This window comes from Delphinus delphis, chromosome 17 (genome assembly GCF_949987515.2).
Source record: "Delphinus delphis chromosome 17, mDelDel1.2, whole genome shotgun sequence".
Lineage (NCBI taxonomy): Eukaryota > Metazoa > Chordata > Mammalia > Artiodactyla > Delphinidae > Delphinus > Delphinus delphis.
The window spans coordinates 62,215,499-62,235,826 of NC_082699.1; the positions used below are offsets into that span (position 1 = coordinate 62,215,499).

The window sequence follows — 20,328 nt, forward strand, 5'->3', positions numbered from 1 at the left end:
AATCAACTTATTTCAGAGGGATGTGCTTCTTCCTATTGGTGGGTGTCTAACAGAATTGTTTGGAACCTTGACAGATAATACCTTCAGTTCTCCCTTTCTAAGTGTGACAGTTCATCGAATGCTTCTTTGTCCTTTGTGTCTCAGGTCATATGGCCAGGTACACAGCCATCCTCAACCAGATTCCCAGCCAGTCAACATCAATTCGGACCATCCAAGGGCCTCCTGGAGAGCCTGGGAGACCAGGCTCACCTGGAACCCCTGGTGAACAAGGACCCCCAGGTGCCCCAGGCTTCCCAGGAAATGCGGGTGTGCCAGGGACCCCAGGAGAACGAGGTAAGCTGGACCACTCCTCTCACTGAGTGCGCCGAAACAAGACTGTAACGGTGGTGCTTATGCAATGATAAAGTTCCAAATAATGGACCTAAATTAATTCTATTCCATCTATTCTTCAGCTTCTTGTTTATTAATTCCCAATATTGAGAAAATTGAGTAATCACAGAATGTTTATTAAGAGCCACGTCTGCTTGTATGCAAAGGGAGGATCAGAAACCCCAATTCACCTCTAAAAGGCTTTTGAGCTCATGAGAGAAAGAGGTCCCCACTAGATGGATGAATTAAAAAAAATATGCCCATCCAGGTAGAATTACAACATGATACCCCACTCTGGACAGATGTAGCATCAAACATATGTGTCAACTGAAAAAAAAACACACACACAACCTAAAAGTTGAGAATTATGTTTTATTTGGCGGACTCACTGAGGACTTAAGCCTGGGATGCAGCCTCTCAGATGGGTCTGAGGAGCTGCTCCGAAGAGATGAAGGAGGACCTGGATTTGTAGGAGTTTTGCAACAAAAACCAGGTAGTGGGAACATCAAAAGAGAACTGTTAATTAAGGAAAAACAGGCATCTCAAATTAATGAGTTTAGCACTTTCCTATGAATGGGAAGATGCAAGAGTCTGGGCTCATTGAAATCATTCCTTTGATACGAACCTTAACTACCTAGAGCCAGTATTCTGTTCCTTTCCATCCTGAATCTCCTCAGGGTGCACTGGTGGGGGCAGCCGTAGTGGCTGCTGGCTTGATGGACACAACATCTTTTGTTTGCTCGTATGGCAAGCAGCATTCTTTGTCCACATGTGTCATGGCAAGTAGAGAACTCACTTCCTAGGTCTGGTACATTTTTTTGTGCAGTGCCCATACCAGGCAACGGTCAGCCTTGAGGTAAGGCATGAGTCATATCAACATATGATTTACATGTGCTTATGTAGACCATGCCAGTTCTAAACTTCAAATTAAATACTGTTTGTGGCTCATCTTCCTATAACATGAGGCAGTATTTTATTTAACAGTTCCATGGGCCAATGTTTAATCTTTCCTACTAAAGTTTCTTTCAAATAGAGATCCTACTTAGCCTTTTCTTCTACCCTTTACAGGTCTTAGCAGTGTTGTGTAATACAATAATGGATTCTTTCGATTGAATTTCACCCTATCCTGTAATTGGCCAAGATCTCCCACTCCAGAAGCAGATCAGGTCAAAGAGGAGTGGGAAAAGGGGTTACGTATCAGCCACAAAGAAAGTGACAGGAAAAGAGATAACCAATAAAAGTATTTTCTAGGACACAATTTTATGGAATGTAGATTGGGAGAAAAGCTAACTAGTACCTATCTGCTCTTGTGAGTCATATTGCTTTAATGAGATGGGTAGGATATACTTCTTTGATCAAACTTGAGATGTAAAATGCAGATTACCAAGATAATATCTCATGTTTATTCTTGATCCATGCCAACAGGCCATGTGCATTTCTGCCTTTGTACTTTTGGACACTTTGTTCTTCCCCCTTTGGAAATGTCCTTTCCTTTCCCTGCCTTATGTGAATCTCACTCTTAGTTCAAGGCTCAGCTTAACCCTTGTCTCATGCATGAAGTTTTTGTTGATTGTTCTGGACCAACAGATGTCTCCACCCCCTGAATACCTGATGCTCTGACCATCTCTCCCACCCATTTTAGCAGTCATCACATGTTAATGAACAGCATGATGGCAGAAAGCAGGGCTCAGGTCTGAATTGCTGTGCAATAATAGGTCCTCATCAGATAATTGTTGCTTTGATTGCAACCCAGTTCTGATTTTCCTTTCTAAAGGGTTTTCCTGTGCCAGGGCACTAAATCAGCAGATGTAGAGAAGGACATAATTTCCTCGCAGTGTACCAGCGATCTGGCAGCCAGGAAGGTGGCCACCTCTGTCAACAGGACACCCTCTAATGGGGTTGGTGATGGATCAGCTGTGACTCAGGGAGCACAGAGCCAGCGCCTGAGTCACACTCGGCAAGTCACAAGTTGTCTTTGTTCTTTTTGGAAGTCCTGTCCTCGTTCCTGCCAGACTGAGTCTTTCCTGCTCTGCAAGAACACTTGAATGCTTAGATCAGAGAAGAGTCAGCCAAGGATCCTCAAACAGTGGTCCAGACAGCCCTCAAAATATGAATTTCCATGATATAATTTGCTGACATACATGTATGTATATATTCCGAAAGAGTATAGTAGATAAGCAAAATCCTGTATTTCACAAACACAGGTAGGATGACAGTAAAAGAAAGTGAGAAATGCCCTCTGAGCATGAGGGAAGGTGATTTTGGTTGATCACCAACTGGGAGGGTGCGCTTTGGGGTTTAAGGTAGGGGTTTATAGGCCAGCGCCCAGGGCACTTTTCATTCCCAGCAGAGTATTTCAATCCTGTTGCAATTGGGATTCATGGTTGCAAGGAGCACAATAATTTTTTTTAAAAAGTATTTATTGAAGTATAGTTGATTTACCATGCTGTGTTAGTTTCACGTATACAGCAAAGTGATTCATATTTTGATATTAGCCTTGTGGTCCAAAAACCCAGAAAAGATTGATACAGAAAAATGTCTGCCTTTCCACGAAATCAAAACAATAGAATTTTAAAACTGAAGAAACTTCAGCCATCTTTTCTCCTGACCCTCTCATTTTATATAAAAAAGAAACTTATAAAGATATCAAGGCCCAAAGAGGCTAGAAGTCAGCCAATGTCAGGACTGGAAATAAAAACCAGAGATCAGTTTGATTTTTCTTCTGTATAAAATATGATTATCACTATAGTGTAGAATACAATTTTAAAAGGACACTTTATTATAATGAGTAAAAATAAGTGCTATTACTAGGCGGTGTACTTAGACAAATAATAAGCTACAAAAGTAAGACTGTAAGAAATATGGGTGTTGAGATTCTGGCATAGCATTGAGGGGAACCTCACTTTCTGCTGAGTCTTCATTAAAAAAAAATTCATGACTCTATTGATACGGCTAATTTTTCACCAGAAGTACTCCATCTGATTTCTCTATTCTAATTTTTCAAAAGTTTTTCAAACTTCTTAAACATAATGAACAAGAAGAAATACACTTTACATCATGATGCTGTATGCATGTGCATGTGTGTGCATTCAAACTTATATAACTGAGGCAAATAGAAATAATACTTTCCCTTACTATTGTTTCCTGTTTTCTTTTGTTAAAAGGCTGAGGGGCAGCATGGGGAATTCTGTTCAATACTCTGTAATAACCTATACGGGAAAAGAATCTGAAAAAGAAGAGATATATGTATATGTATAACTAAGTCACTTTGCTTTGCACCTGAAACTAATACAACATTGTATATCAACTATATTCCAATATAAAAATTAAAAAAAAATGGCTAAGGGGCACCTTTGGGTTTTATGACCTCAGTTTGAAATACACTGTTCTAGTTCAAGATCTTTGATTAACGCCATTCTTTTTTTTTTTTTTTTTTTTTTTTTTGCGGTCCGCGGGCCTCTCACTGTTGTGGCCTCTCCCGTTGCGGAGCACAGGCTCCGGACGCGCAGGCTCAGCGGCCATGGCTCACGGGCCCAGCCGCTCCACGGCATGTGGGATCCTCCCCGACCGGGGCACGAACCCGTGTCCCCTGCATCGGCAAGGCGGACTCTCAACCACTGCGCCACCAGGGAAGCCCCTGATTAACGCCATTCTTATCACTGAAATATCCAAAGAATATGCATTTTTAGAGAATAGAAATTGCAAACATTCCTTCCACATCAGCTCGGCGAAGTAGACGACCATTCACGACTTGCCTTATTTCCTAACAGAAGACTGTATTTTCACTCCATCTGATTGTCTTTCTCGCTCTCATTAACCCTTTGTCTCCTTTAACTTAAAGTATTTTTCATAAGATTGTGTGGAACAGTCTCTTAGCTGTCTTCTCCCATAGGTTGTAGTAGAAAGAGAATCCTCAGACTTTAATGATTCAGAGAGATCCTGCAGCCCACATTGTTCCTCCAAAGCTTAAACTCCAGCTGAGACTTGGCTCATTATTGGCACCCAGAATTGAAGGGGTTCCACTTGCATCACAGAAGCAAAATGTGACGCGCCTGCTTTCTCTCCTCACTGTTAACTTATGGCAGAGAAAAGCGATTCCTCCATGGACTAGGCTACATTTTCGCTGCCTTCCCCCATTAAACTGCACCATCTTCAGGTAAATGGCTCTGTAGCCTGGCTTCCAAAATTTAGAAAAATGGGTGGGATCAGCTCTGAGGTTCCTCTGTTGTTCCCTGAACTGGGACAATTGAGTCCTATCTATTCTGACTTAAACTCACTCTCCAGTTAGCCTTGTGTGATTCTAACGAGATCGTCTTGACAACTCAATTTCTAATTGTGATCTCTGCATGTCATTCCCAGATGACCAATCTGATGATTTCCTTTTTCCATTTATTTACATGTTCATTATCCACACTGATATCTTGAACCATCTGTGAACCCAGACAACAGTAGCTTAGTTGGTCTAGATTCCACAAAATTCAGTTTACTTATTTATCTGAAAAGAACTGGGAAATTTCCCTGATTTCAGTCTTCATGCAACTCCTTCAGTTTCCATGATTCTCCAAAATATACTGGATCAGAGGAACCACCCAACTAAAGATTTTCATGTTTAGATTGTATATCCATAACAGCTGGAATTCATAGCTGGTTTATTTTCTATAATAAATCAACAAATATTTATGAAATTCAAGGTTTATGTAAGGCTCTTGGCTGGGCAGTGTGTGAGATAATACTATGATTTATGGCTTTTGCTTGTTATGTTAGGCGCCAGATGCATCTGGCAATATTGTGCTCGGTCCCATATATACAACCTCATTTGGATAAAATAGAAGACACGGTTTGGATAAGGAAAGAATATGATATATTAACTGAATGTACAAGTAGGGAGATGGCAACTGCTAAGCAAGTTATATGGAAAGTACATGCTGTCAGAAGTTAGAGGAAGACAGCACTGTGGCCTTTGATAAGAAACGGTGCTATCATTTATTAAGCAATTACTTAATAAGCCAGCAGTTGCTTAGTATATTTTTAATGTTCATAAAACTTTTATGAGATCCGTATTAGCCCCATTTTTAGGTGAGGAAACTGAGGCTCAGCCAGATGGTCAATTGTCACAAAGGCCACACAGCTGAACAGCAGGAGACCAGAATTTGAATCCAGATGTGTATGATTCCAGAATATCTGTGCTTGCTCACCTCTGCCCTGTTGTCACCTTTAAATTCATTGCTTGGCAGGCGTTTCACAGAGGAGGCCAGCACTGTGCAGGGTTTGGTGAACCCTGTTTCATTATGGCTCCTAATATCCACAGTTAATAGCATGTGAACTGCTACACTAACCAGTGTTTTAGTGGGTTATAGTTGTACTATTTGCAAGCTTCTTAATGCATTCTGTTCTGCTGTGTTTGGATAGCCTTGGGGCATCCGTGACCTGGCAGATGACCAGCTTTGAGAAGTCAGGTGACCTGTTTTGGGTACCTATGAACATGATAAAGACACTTTTTAAAAAATTTATTATTTTTGGCTGCGCTGGGTCTTCGTTGCTGCACGTGGGCTTTCTCTAGTTGCAGCGAGTAGGGGCTACTCTTCGTTGCGGTGCGCGGGCTTCTCATTGCAGTGGCTTCTCTTGTTGCGGAGCACGGGCTCTAGGCGCGCAGACTTCAGTAGTTGTGGCACGTGGGCTCAGTCATTGTGGCTCATGGGCTTAGTTGCTCCACGGCATGTGGGATCTTCCCGGACCAGAGCTCAAACCTGTGTCCCCTGCATTGGCAGGTGGATTCTTAACCACTGGGACATGAGGGAAGTCCCTGATAAAAGCATTTTTTACGGTTATATATTTTGGCACTTGACAGTTCTTCTGGATTTTAGCATAGGCCCAGTAGGGCAGTAACCTATAGGGAAATTGGTCATGGATCTGGCCATAGAAGTTATACTTCTATTATAGTGTCTCAGCCTGGGGGCAAATAGGGAGAAACCTGGAACAAAGTAATTTAATCTTGTTTCACTTCTGATATTTTAGAAGAGAAACCGTTTTCACCTTACTATGCGTGATGCTGCTTTAGCTGGAAACAGCATGATGGGAAGGAAAGAATGCAGTTTGGGGCATCAATCACATATGGGTTAGGATCCTAACTTTGCCACATACTAGCTATGTAATCTTGGCTGCTTAATCTTTCTGAATCTTCATTCATTCATTTAACCAGCACTTACTGAGCATCTACTACATGTCAGGCCTGGTGTTGGGTGTTAACAGCACAGTGGTAAACAGGGGATACAGCTCTTGCCTTTTATGTACTTTGCATAGAGACAGATATTAAACAAAAAAATACATGAATAGCTTAATTTCAGTTTTTATGTGTTATGAAAAAATGTAGGTTGCTCTATGAACATGGAAGAGGGGACTCTGACTTACTCTGTTGAGTCAGTGCTGTTTTAACCGAGACCTGAAAGTTTAGGAGTTTGCCATATCAGTAAGAAAGAAAGTCAGAAGAGGGCATTCTAGGCAAAGACAGCAATAGCATGTGCAAAGGTCCTGAGGTGGGAAGGGACTTGAAACCTATAAAGCCATGATTCTCAGCCCTAGCAAACATATTGTCTCCTATTTATAACAAATAATTTGCAACATTTCTGTTACTGTTCTAAACTGAAACTTATAGATAATAAATATTACCTGCCTTCACACATAATTTTAAAAAAATAGAATGTCGTACTATGTAATATAAAGAAGTAAAAGGAGAGTAATTTATGGTCAAATACTTTATTCCAATATACAGATTTCCAGCATAACTACAATGGAAACATAAAGAATAAATCAAAATGTACTTGTATTTAAGAATTATTAAAATGCAACAGTTCCAAATTCAAGGTGATATAGTTGAGCTTTATCAATTACTTATGTCTCTGCATTTGTCTCTATTGTGTTCACAGTGAAGATCTATTAAGATAGCAAGTACATCACTGGCATTATGCAAATAAATGTAAATTACCTTCTCCTACTTTTTCAGGCACATGTTTTTTGGTTAACACATCTCTTGATTTTTCATTATGTCCTTTTTCCTACTAGACGGGGTCATGTCTTTCCCTATGCCAGCACCTGAAAAAAAGTTTACTGGAAATGACTGGAAGTTATCATTGCAAAGACTTTCCCTTTGCTGGACTTCATTAGTTTCTGTAAATTTCATGAGCACTTTACGTCTACTCTGTGGGATCAAATCTTTTGGATGTAAGAGCTCTAGTCACTCCAATATTATTATTGAGGATTAAAAAATATTAATATTGGAATGTCATTTTTTTTTTTTTTTTTTTTTTGCGGTACGCCGGCCTCTCACTTTTGTGGCCTCTCCCGTTGCGGAGCAGAGGCTCCAGACGCACAGGTTCAGTGGCCATGGCTCACGGGCCCAGCCGCTCCGCGGCATGTGGGATCTTCCCGGACCAGGCCACAAACCCGTGTCCCCTGCATTGGCAGGCGGACTCTCAACCACTGCGCCACCAGGGAAGCCCTGGAATGTCATTTTAATCAAGAGAAAATATCACGTTTGTCTAAAAGCTTGACGCTAGGGCAGTTTCTAACCTCTGTTGGCTCTCAGGATTAATTTGTTATTGTTCTTTGAGGATAAAATCCCTGAGTGACTCTTGAAGTTGGAAAATGTCTCTCCTTGAGCTTTCCCTGCCACCGAAGACCAAATTTCTAATGACTGGATGTAAAGAAAGACAATCTTTAGAGATCAATTTTTATCAGTCAGGTTCTGTGGTTAGCTTGAAAAAGATTGTCTTCGTTTCAGAAAATGAGAAAAGGGGGATGGGAGAAGGATAAGATGAAACACAACTGAACTCCCCTAAGCAAACACAGATAGAAAAGGAATCGGCCATCTTCTGGTTGCCGTTAAGTCAGTGACACCACCTTTCAGAGACAGAGAAGTGGCTGTCAGGGCAGCAGATGACACACTAAAGCTAACACTGAGTCCCTTATGCTCGTGCCACAGTTTACTGTGAATCCACAGGGCTGAGAAGTCTAGAGAAAAAGCTAGGTCCCCAATGGATTCAAAGCTGGGTGAGAGAAGTAGGGTTCTTATGTTCAATTCCTGTGGCTGAAAAGAGCTGTTGGCATAGACGATACATTTGGCAGAAAACTTGGGTCACAAATTCAGAAGTGAAGCATAGTAGTTGTGAGCCAGGAATGCCTCAATGGTAAGCATCTGTGAAACTTCTTAATGTCCCTTGTATCCTGGTTTATTCCTGGAAAAATTCTCTTTATGGGACAGATCAACGTGATGAAAGATAGAGGGCCAGTAGAGCTCTCATAATAAGTTACTGGTTGATGCTTAAATATTTACAAGTCTTCCCTGTGATGTTGTGTTATGGTTGATACTCAGCTGCATGAGACATCGTCTTTTCATTGCTGATAAAAATCTGCTGAAATACATGTTTGTCTTCTTCCTCTCTTGCTTTCCTATCCCCTCCCTCTCATATCCTGAGAGATGAATTCCAGGGAAATAGTTTTCTCTTTTGACACCCATTAATTATCCGGTAAAGTCCAGTTTGAATGTCCTTTGGAATAAGACCTTTCTCTGAAGGTTTGATGGATTGTGTTTTCCTAATGTATAGTGACCTTAAGGCATTGACAATGAATGCTCTATCTCTTTATCTCTTTGTACCATCTTTTATTTTGTAGATTGTTGGGTTTTTTTCCTGTTACAGAATGACCCTTTGCATTTACCATGGCTGCAGAAAGAAGCCCTATGTATTGATCTATTACTATGAACAAATTACTCTAAAACTTAGAAGCTTAAAACAACAAAACATATATAATCGTGGATTTTATGGGTCTGGGATTCAGGAATAGTTTAGCTGGGTGCTTCTGGCTCAGGGTCTCTCATGAGGTTGCAGTTAAGATGTCAGTCAGGGCTACAGTTAGCTGGAGGCTCAAATGGGGCTGGCAGAGCTGCTTCCAGGATGGCTGGCTCACTCACTATCAGGAATGATTAGCAGGGTCTCAGGCCCTCCCTGACTACTCTGCTTATATTTGCATGGGAAGGACAAGTCTCTCCATAGGGATGCTTGGATGTTCTCACAGCATGGCTGCTGCTTTCCTCAGAGCCAGTAATCCCTGCAAGAGAGCAGGGATGAGTCCACAGTACCTTTTGTAACTAGTCCTAGAAGTCACAGCTTTGCTTTCATCATATTCTCTTTATTAGGAGGGAGTCACTAAGCCCTGCCCATGCTCAAGTAGAGGGGGGCTAAGCTGTACCTTTGAAGGGAGGAGCATAGAATTTGTGAGTATGTATTTAATCACATTGTTCTAAATTCATCCAAGGTTTTCTGCCCTTGCCATGTAACCACGGTGATGCTTTCATCTGTAAGAATGATTTCCACACAGTCTGACTTCTAGTGCACTTGTGGAGGGTTGGCTCATGCTGTGTCTGCCTGTTTTTGCCATTTAAATGGGTGTCTTTCTCCCCCTCCTCCTTTAAAGTATTCAAATGCCAGATACAGCTTTTTAGAGGGAAATATAAGATGTAGATTTAAGCACCTTGAAAGAGTAGCACCTATTGGAAAAGGCTTTTTGTAGACTAACACTTTTCGTGTCCCTATTTCTGGAATTCATTGTAATCAGGGTAAAATCATTTGCCAGTCAAACACAAAGAATTATTTTAAAAAGGCATTGACAAATTAAAATTATCATTAAATTGTGTCCCCACTCTTCGTACTACTGTAATATGACTATTACAATAACAAAAAACTGTAACTGTTGTTTTGTTTACTTTTTGCCATGAAAACTGATATAGTTGTTTCTGTAGCTTAAATTTTTTTTGAAATCCTTAATTGGAATGTCTGTGTAGTAGGTTGTAGCAGATTCTTTGCATTGGATTTCAGTCCTTGTCTTAGGTAACGGGTAATATGCTAGAAATACTGCCCAATGTTAATGCCATCTCAGGAAGATATCTTTGTGTAGTCCCAGGTTATGTTTCCCAGTCAGCTTCACTTCAAGTCTGTACCCTTTGCTCTAGCCAAACTGAACTACTCAGGGCTCTCAGTATGAGTCAGCTTTTGCTGCGTAACAAACCACAAAAATCTCAGTAACATACAGCAATAGATATTATTTCTCACCACATGTCTGTGGGAGGCAAGGGCAGCTCTGCTCTGCTGGGGCCCTGGCTGGGGGGGCAGTAGCTCCCTAGACTATGTTCTCCTTATGGCATTGGCAGAAATAAACAGGGCAACCCACCCACCAGTCATATTTCAAACCTCTGTTCGCATCATTGCCCACTGATATCCCATTGGTTGAAGCAAGTCACACGGCCAAGTCAAAATCCAAGGGCTAGGGAGATGCATGAGCCTGTTGCAAGAGAACAGATGCATAATTCTATTGCAGAATAGTGAAGAATTCAGACCACTGTTTCAGTTTACCACATCTTCATACATGCCTTTTCCTTTCCATACTCAGGGCTGATTCCTGTTGTGCCCTGTTCTTATAGCCTTTCATGGATTTTCACATGTTATTCTGACTCCCCAGAGCTCTCTTTCCTCCTCTGGCTCAATCAGACTCAAATTTTGAAACTCATCTCAAGAGTCAACTCTGCCAGACCACTCATCCCTCACTGTGGTTTATTTGTTTGGCCAGTGTGTTTGTTGTTGCTACACTACATTATTCCAACTGGATGAACAGGTGGAAGATCTGAGTAACATCTCTCTCGTTTGTACTCCCTGGTCCCCAAACACATGCCTCCATCATAGCAGTTTCCCGTTATATTGTAATTGTTGGTGTACTTGTCTGTCTTCCCACTGGACTGTGAGTTCCTTGAATGGGACTGTGCCTTTCATCTCTGCATCCTCCACAAAGGAGCTGAACACATATTTGACAAATGAATGGATGGCCGATCCCTACCTCATTACCGTGTAAAACATGTTGTTTAGCGCCAAGGTAGAATATACTTTCTTGAATTGTCCTTTATTGGTTTCACCTCTGTTAATCCTGTTTCACCAATGAGACTACATGCTCCCCACAAACCAAATTTAATGTCTGTTTTCCTTTTATTCCTCATAATACCTGTTATCTGATAGCTATTTCATGACTCATAAGTGATTTATGGTGTTAACTACCACTTGGCTAGCTTTTTGGCTGCCATTTCTCATTCAGCCCTAGAGCCATGATAAAAGCAGAAGCCCATGTGGTTTAGTTCATCAATCTAAAGACATCCTGTTAATAGCCAATGACTGCCAAGTTGACAGCGTCAGCATTTTCTTCAAATCATCATCATATAATTTTAGCTGGAAAAGCAGGGTGAAATTTTTAAATAGAAGTTTTGGTTATACTGGATATATTTTATATGCATTTCCTAAATACATAGAAAAAGCATTGGATTTTTCAGTGCCCAGATTTAAGTGTGTCTAATTTAGATGTCTGTGGTAAAAAGGTCAAAGGATCTTCTGCCTATGTTGCCTCTGTGTGTGTGTGTGTGTGTGTGTGTGTGTGTGTGCACGTGTACACACACAAATCTGGAAATAGAGAAAGAGAGAGACTCCCTTTACTTTATTTTTTATCATGTTTTCTTCCAGTTTTATTGAGATATAATTAACATACACTGTATAAGCTTAAGGCATATAGCATAATGATTTGGCTTACATACGCCATGAAATGGTTACCACAGTAAGTTTAGTGAATATCCATTATCTGGTAGATATACAAAATTAAAGAAATTGGAAAAAAATGATTTTTTCTTGAGAAAATATTTTTCTCTTAGGATTTACTCTCTTGACAATTTACATATATAGACACAGCAGTATTAATTATTTTTATCATGTCATACTTTCCATCCCTAGTACTTATTTATCTTATAAGTGGAAGTTTGTACATTTTGACGTCCTTCATCCAATTCTCTTTTCCCCACTCCCTATCTTTTAAATGTAGAAATGTGTTTTGTCATTTTCTAAATTTCTGGCCTTGAACATAAACAAGTGAAATGGAAGTATACCATGTACTAGTTTATAGGATAAAACTAAAGCTGTTTATATTAGCTATGATAAACCATTTTCAGTGAATTTTTTGACATGGCTTTTAAAGCAATAAGTACATTATAATAAATAAGTATACCAAATGCATTTGTGTACATGGGTGAAAACATACATAGAGAAGATACATTCATTAACCCTTTCCATTTTCATTGGTTCTAGATTTAACTTAGACATTAAATTATTATGTGAATATAGCAAAGTAATTTGACTTTTCTGGACTTTTTACTAGCTCAGAAAAACATGATGAGCATCCTAGATATAGGATGTATTTACCTTAATAGTGATTCTTCATGCTTATTATGAAGGGCTGTTGGCCATAACACATTTTGTTTTAAACTCCATAGACCCTGGCCTTGTCCCAGTGCCCTGACAAAACTCCCTTCTTTTCCGAGAGTGGAGAGCATCACATCACTTTTCAGTTCTGTAAAGAATAAAGACCAGACCAAGCTCTAATTTAAATATCTATTTAAATACCATCAAATGGCTGAATATCCGTGCTGAACCTACAATACTCATTTTTTAAGCTACAGCAATTGGCTCATTTTCCTGCTAACTTTGTATCATTTATAATTTTCCCAGCAGTCAGTGCTGGAAATGATATGCATTTGAGGAAGAGCAATCAGAACTTTGGAGCTGAAAGTGATAGATTGGCGTTTGGTCTGACCTTCTTATTATGTACCTATGAGGTCATAATATCAGTGGCAAAACTAGATGGACAAAACACCAGGATTCCTGGTGCCCTATTTAATCCCTGTTCTCTTTTGCTCCACCTCTGCAGCTGTGAACTGTCAACCTGCAAACAACGAGATAGGGTTAGTGTGTGATGATGAGCTGGGTACCTCATCATCTTCTCTCCTCTGTCCTCCCTTCTCCCTCCTTCACTGCCTCCTCCCTCTGTGCTTCCCCCTGCCCTCCACTGCCCAAATGTAAGTGTGTCTAATTTAGATGTCTGTGGTCAAAAGACCTGAGGACCTCCTGCCTATACTATCATGTCTCTGAGCGATAGAAAACATTGAAGTGCAAACTATCCTGTTGTCTTGCTCTTGATCTGGTGAGTGGGTTCCTTTGGCTACTGGGTAGCACTACTTAATGATTCAGTGCATTTTCCTCAGCTTTTCAGTGGGACTACCACAGTGGTTTTTTTTGGTTTTGTTTTGTTTTTTGTGTGTGTGCAGTACGCGGGCCTCTCACTGTTGTGGCCTCTCCCGTTGTGGAGCACAGACTCTGGACGCGCAGGCTCAGCGGCCATGGCTCACGGGCCCAGCCGCTCCGTGGCATGTGGGATCTTCCCGGACCTGGGCACGAACCGGTGTCCCCTGCATCGGCAGGCGGACTCTCAACCACTGCGCCACCAGGGAAGCCCACACAGTGTTTGTTGGTGGGGTTGTGCTCTGTGGGATTCTGGTCCATCTCAGCTAGTTGTCTTGCTTTGTAGCATCCAGCAGAGGCAGACCCATGTTTTGTGGGTCCCGAAGCTTAAACAGTTTGAGTTCCTCTTTAAGAAAAATAGTATGACTTACTACAAACAAAAAAAAAGGGGGGGGGGAAAGGGTAGGTAGAAAGTATTGAAGGAGTTCTCTGCACGTAAGGGCCCATATTCAAATTCAGTCTGATACACAAAATTTGTCCTGACGTGACCTAGACCACTCCCCAGCCAGCAGCCACCAAAGCTCTTCCAAACCATTTCTAGCTCCCCAGGCGCTCCCTGTTCTCTCTCATCAGCAAGCCTTTGCATGTGCATTTCCATCCATCCCTTCTTTCCTTGCCTAATGCCTGCTGTTCAAGACTTAACTCCGATGGTCAGCTCTATTGGAAAGCGTTCTGAGATCCCCCACAGATGCCTCAGTTTGATGCCCTCATATTTTGTTGTTGCAATTCTCATACCGCATTATAGCTACTCGTTTGTCTCTTTACTGCATGGTGACCTGTGACAGGCAGGAAGGATGCTTTTGACTCTGAATTCTCAGTACCTGATATTAGGACTGGACTGGGAGTTTGCTTTCGGTTTGCTCCTCTCCCTCCTTTAGCTGTGCATCACTGTGTTTCCAGGCTTCTTTGCCCTCTGCTCCTGAGCAGGTTCAGCCAATGGGAGGCACCGCGGAGGATTAGAGGGTAAGAGGAGGAGAAAAGTCAGACTATTTCTCCTCTTAGCCCCACCCCTGCCTCCTCTGCCACTCCAGCTGTGGCTACAGCCCCTGTGTGGCTCCTGCTTCCACTGGAGCATCTCTCACTCTCATTCTAGATCCTACCAGAAAGCTCCAGGCACACCATTTCCTCTCTTTGTCCCTGCACACCTAGGGGTGATAGTTGCTTCCTGCTGTTGCTAATGTTATGGGTTGCCTCATCATTTCTGTTTGGTTTCTCAGTCCTTCTGTCACCCATGTAACCAAATCCCTGTATTAAATGCCCTCTGCCTGAAAGATCTAGAGTGGTTTACCATTCCCTGGCTGAGCCCTGAATTATAGAGGCATACTAGATGACTAGTTGTTTTATGAAAAAGGCAGTAGGGAGAGGGACCCATAGCAGTGGTTTGCAAAGATTCTTTTACATTTAAAACCAATATGTAGGGGCTTCCCTGGTGGCGCAGTGGTTGAGAGTCCGCCTGCCGATGCAGGGGACACCGGTTCGTGCCCCGGTCCGGGAAGATCCCACATGCTGCGGAGCGGCTGGGCCCGTGAGCCATGGCCGCTGAGCCTGCGCGTCCGGAGCCTGTGCCCCGCAACGGAAGAGGCCACAACAGTGAGAGGCCCGTATACCGCAAAAAAAAAAAAACAAACCAATATGTATTTTCCAGTCTTGGCCACCATAGCACAAAATGTGGAGCTCCACATGCTGGTACTAATCCTATGGGCCAAGCATGTAAAAATAGCAGAGGCTGGAAAAGGACATTAAATACTTGTTGGATTGAGTCCAATTAATCTGCCACCTTGTAGCTAGGTACTTGATCCAGTACCTTGTACCTAGCAGGCATTCAAGCATACATTGAATGAAAAACAGACTATACTTGGAATTTATCACCAGCCATTTCCCAGGCAACAGACAATATAATAACATAGCTGAAGCCTTGTCTCACATTTTCTGTGGCTTCTTGGTAGAATTACAATGAAAACATTACCCAGGCCTTGCATATCTGCCTGGGCATAAATTCTGAGAGTTGCTCCGAATGTCTGGAATAAAGAGGGAATGTCTCTGCTCCTCGGAGTAGCATGAGACTCCAGCCTGAGTGCTTGGTGTGGTCATGGGACCATAGGAATGGGTAAAATCTTCCCACTCAGAGGCCAGCAGGCCAAGGAAAATAGGAAACTGATAACCAAAAGCCAGATCCTGGGCAAGTCATCCGTGTGAGCAGGATAAATCCTATTAAAGTCAACCCCAAGTATTGCTCCGAGCAGAGGGCAAGTGTGTGAACCAAGGGAAGTAAGCTGAAGAAATATGATAACCACAGGGCTGATTTCTGAGTGTGGGACCAGAGGAAATGTGCAGATTGATTGGACAGGCAGTTCAGGAAGCCATGACTACAGCAAACAAGACAAACTCAGCCTCTAGGTCCAGCTTGGGATGGAGAGGCCGGGAGTGTTGTGGTTAAGTGTATAGGCCTCAGACTCAACCTGCCCATGTTGAAATCTTGGCTCTGTTACTTACTAGCTAAGGACAAACGACTTAACCTCTCTGAATCACAGGCCTCTTTTAGGGTTAACAGTAGTGCCTGCCATCTTGGTTCTTGTGAAGACTAAGTGAGTTTGTACATGTAAAGCATCTAGCATTCAAAACCTGGTGAGGCCATTTATAGGAATAGCTGACACACCAACTGTTCACATCCTTGGTTTGTCAAAATCTGTAATCAGACCTTGTATTTCATTCATTCATCATATTTCTTGAGTGACTAATATGTGCCTGGTACTAGGAATATAACGATGAACTAGAACAAACATGTCTCTGCCTTAGTAGATCTGTAAGAGAAAATAGTGGAGGGTCAGTGTTAGATTAGTAGTAAGGGAGAATCAGGTAGCCCTGATGTGGTTTCTCATGAGACTTTTAAAAAAGAAAGAATATGACAAATATACCACTCTACTGAGGGATGTTGGTAATGGCGGAGGCCATGCAAGTGTAGGGGGTGGGGATATTCGGGAACTCTCTACATTCTATTCAGTATTGCTGTGAACCTCAAAAAGTAAAGTCTATTTTAAAAGTTTCAAAAAAGAAAGAAAGAAGAGAGCAAGATCTTAAAATTCTAATGAGAGTAAGATCTAAGAGAGTAGATCATAAAAATTCTCATTAAAAAAAGAAAAAAAGAATGAACGAATAAATAATAGAAAAGATTTTATTCTATTCTAAATATTTTTGGTAACTCCACAGAAAACTAAGGATATTTTAATCTTAGCTAAATCATATTTTTAGTAAGTTAGATCTTCATTTATGTCATCTATGCTCAATTTTTTAAAAAATTTTATTTATTTATTTTTGGCTGCGTTGGGTCTTCGTTGCTGCGTGCGGGCTTTCTCTAGTTGCAGCGACCAGGGGCTACTCTTCGTTGTGGTGCGTGGGCTTCTCGTTGCAGTGGCTTCTCTTGTTGTGAACATGGGTTCTGGGCACACGGGCTTCAGTAGTTGTAGCGCATGGGCTCAGCAGTTGTGGCTCGCGGGCTCTAGAGCGCAGGCTCAGTAGTTGTGGAGCACGGGCTTAGTTGCTCCGCAGCATGTGGGATCTTCCCAGACCAGGGCTCAAACCTGTGTCCCCTGCATTGGCAGGTGTACTCTCAGCCACTGTGCCGCCTGGGAAGTCCCTATGCTCATTTTTTAAAAAATGACAGAAACTTAAATTTAATTGGAGTCCATGATACTCATCTCTAAATAACGCTAGTAGTTAATATTGCCACATAAGGAGCTTGTCAGAAAAAAACAGTTTTCACAAAAGCCAGACATGTGAAAGTAAAAGCAGAGTTCCAGCCTAAGGAATTTTTTTTTTGATCCTTCAAAGGTCATGCTTGCTTTCTAACAGTCAGCTGCGTTTTGGTGTAGACATTCAGTCATTCAGTTAGCCTTCCTGTATTTACTGGACACCTACTATGTGCGAGATTGTGCTTGGGTCTGACACTAGAGCAATAAATCAGGCATGGTCCCTGCAGTCATCAGGCTCATGGTGCCGGGCGAGGTGAACATGAGAACAAGCAGTGCAATGGGATAAGTGCCAAAGGAGGCACAGGTAATACGGAAGCAAATTATTTATTCATTCATTCATTCATTTGTTCATTCAGTAAATATTTGTGGGTTAGGTACTATGTGGAAGGCACCATGGAAATGTAGGGGATATAGCCATGATTGAGATAGATAATCCTTGAATTTGTTGTGCTTCTGCCTGTTGTGGTTGTAAAGAAGCTTTGAGTTGAGTCTTTAAGAATGAGGAGTATGTATGGAGACACCCAAGGTGGAAAGGGTATTTCAGGAGGGAATATCCTGTGAACTCAGGAGTTCCCATGTCTTTGCTCTGGTGACCCCATCTCAGCACCAAATGGCCCCACTTTGGACCCTCACAAAAGAGATGTATGAGGGAGCCCTTATTATGGGCGATGACTGCATTTTGTCTGTAAAGAATGACTATGCCCAGACTTTATTGTCATTTCATGGACAGTCACAGGCTGACATTTTAGAACATTTGATTTCCTTTCTTTTACTCACAGCCTACAAGGCTTATCAAAAGTATATCCAGTTCTGTTCTTAGAGATCTGAGGCCTCTAAGCTTAGCTTTCAATTTCAGTCCTCATCTTAGGTACTTAAATAGTGGTTGTCTGGGTTTTTTTTAACTCTATGTATGTATGTATGTATATATGTATTGTTGGCTGCGTTGGGTCTTCGTTGCTGTGCAGGCTTTCTCTAGTTGGGGCAAGCGGGGGCTACTCTTTGTTGCGGTGCGCAGGCTTCTCATTGTGGTGGCTTCTCTTGTTGTAGAGCACGGGCTCTAGGCTCGCGGGCTTCAGTAGTTGTGGCACACGGGCTCAGTAGTTGTGGCTCACAGGCTCTGGAGCACAGGCTCAGTAGTTGTGGCGCACGGGCTTAGTTGCTCTGTGGCATGTGGGATCTTCCCAGACCAGGGCTCGAACCCGTGTCCCCTGCATTGGCAGGCGGATTCTCAACCACTGGGCCACCAGGGAAGTCCCTTAAATGGTGTTTTTTAACATGTTTTTTTCATTCCAAAAGAAAGATTTATCGGTTGTCATGGACCTGAGTATTCCTTCAGTCTGAGAAACACAAGTGAAGACATAGACAAATATTGATATATTAGCCTACATGTAGTTGGAACATTTCATAACTTCAAGGATAAGGAAATCTAAAATTCTCTGTTAATATATAACTACATCCTTAAAAGCTTTCTTTTTTTTCTTTTTTTCTTTTAAGGCATCTTGAGGGGCTGGACTATTCTTTTGAGGACCTTCCTCTCTTACTTTGACTTGTATTGCAGATAATAACAAATGCCACTTGCTTTTCTCTACATAATTAGAGAATTAAAGCAACCAGACGTTCTACTCCCCAGTCTTCCCCACCTTTTGCATTCTTTGTGAATAAGCAAAGGATAGGTCAGGAAACTCTTATCAGGGGCTTATTCCCAAGGATACTGTCCTGGATGTTGTCTTCAGCCTACGTCTTCCACTTGTGGGGAAGCCATGTCCTTACCATTGATCCTTAGGTACTGTAAGGTCACGGGAGGCCTCTGAATCACTGTGCATTTAATCATGCAGCCTGCTGTTAGTCATCGGTGTATTTTCTTGTGTTTTAATTCTTTAAAAATCAGTGGTTCCCTGTGGGGAAAGCAACTCCAACTCTCACAGAAGAAGAGGCTATTTCTGCTAAATTTCCAGATGCACTTTAGGGCACAATTGTTCGCAAGTGAGGGAGCATCTACCTCCTATTAAAAATAGTACTCACAGGACTTCTCTGGTGGCACAGTGGTTAAGAATCTGCCTGCCAATGCAGGGGACACAGGTTTGAGCCCTGGTTCGGGAAGATCCCACATGCTGCGGAGCAACTAAGCCCCGGCACCACAACTACTGAGCCCACGTGCCACAACTACTGAAGCCCGCACGCCTAGAGCCTGTGCTCCACAACAAGAGAAGCCACTGCAATGAGAATCCCACGCACCCCAACGAAGCGTAGCCTCCGCTCGCCGCAACTAGAGAAAGCCCGCACGCAGCAACGAAGACCCAACACAGCCAAAAATAAAACAAAAAAATAAAAGTACTCACTCCAGTTATTACCCAGTTAGCTAAACCAGTAGCTATTTGGGTAACTCCCAGTAGACGTACTCATGGTGATTTTCTGTCTGAACAACTTGATTTAGCAATTGAGCATTAGATGTTGGCTTGTCTATGTGATTTTTAAACTCAGATATGATTGTAGTTTTACTTTTGAGAAATAACTCTCTTCCTGTCAGTTCCTAGGAGAAGAGTGAGTCTCAGAACAGGAGGTCAGAGGCTTGGTGCTCAGTGCCCTGCCCTCTTCCTGCAGTACTGGTCTTCCGTGAGCTCAGAAAACACCACCAAGGCCACATGCAATAGGCATGGATGTTAGGGAAGCATTGAGGTGGATCGAGCAGCCCTGAGGACCGCTAACAAGGAAGAAGGGCTTTTTTAAAGGTGACAGGTATACCACCTTGACCCCAAGAGGTGGTCAACAAGGAACACAGCAGACATCAAAACGTCAAACGAAAGGACCATCAGTATATGTGCAGTGTAGAAAAACACTGCTATTCCCAGAGCAAATACTACATCAATACCTTTCTTTCTGGAAGTTACAAACCAAGATGTTAAAAGTGATTCTTTTCTAGGACTGGAGTCCTTGCTTTTTGTATCTTCTAATTTGCCTACAGTGAACATGCCTTGCACTTAGAAGGGAAAAAAAAGCTATTTGTAACTATAAACACTTTAGATCACTTGCATGCCTGCTGCCTATCAAATTAT

The 20,328-nt window shown here is 42.1% G+C and overlaps 1 protein-coding gene across 7 annotated transcripts in view; it reads left to right on the top strand.

Annotated features, from left to right (window-relative positions):
• Positions 1–20,328, top strand: part of COL14A1 (collagen type XIV alpha 1 chain) — a 267,475-nt gene that overhangs the window by 241,818 nt on the left and 5,329 nt on the right. For all 7 annotated transcript variants that reach the window (XM_059995120.1, XM_059995114.1, XM_059995119.1 and 4 more), the window contains one exon: positions 145–333. In XM_059995120.1, coding sequence (XP_059851103.1) covers positions 145–333 — 189 coding nt within the window. The remainder of the gene's footprint in view (positions 1–144; positions 334–20,328) is intronic.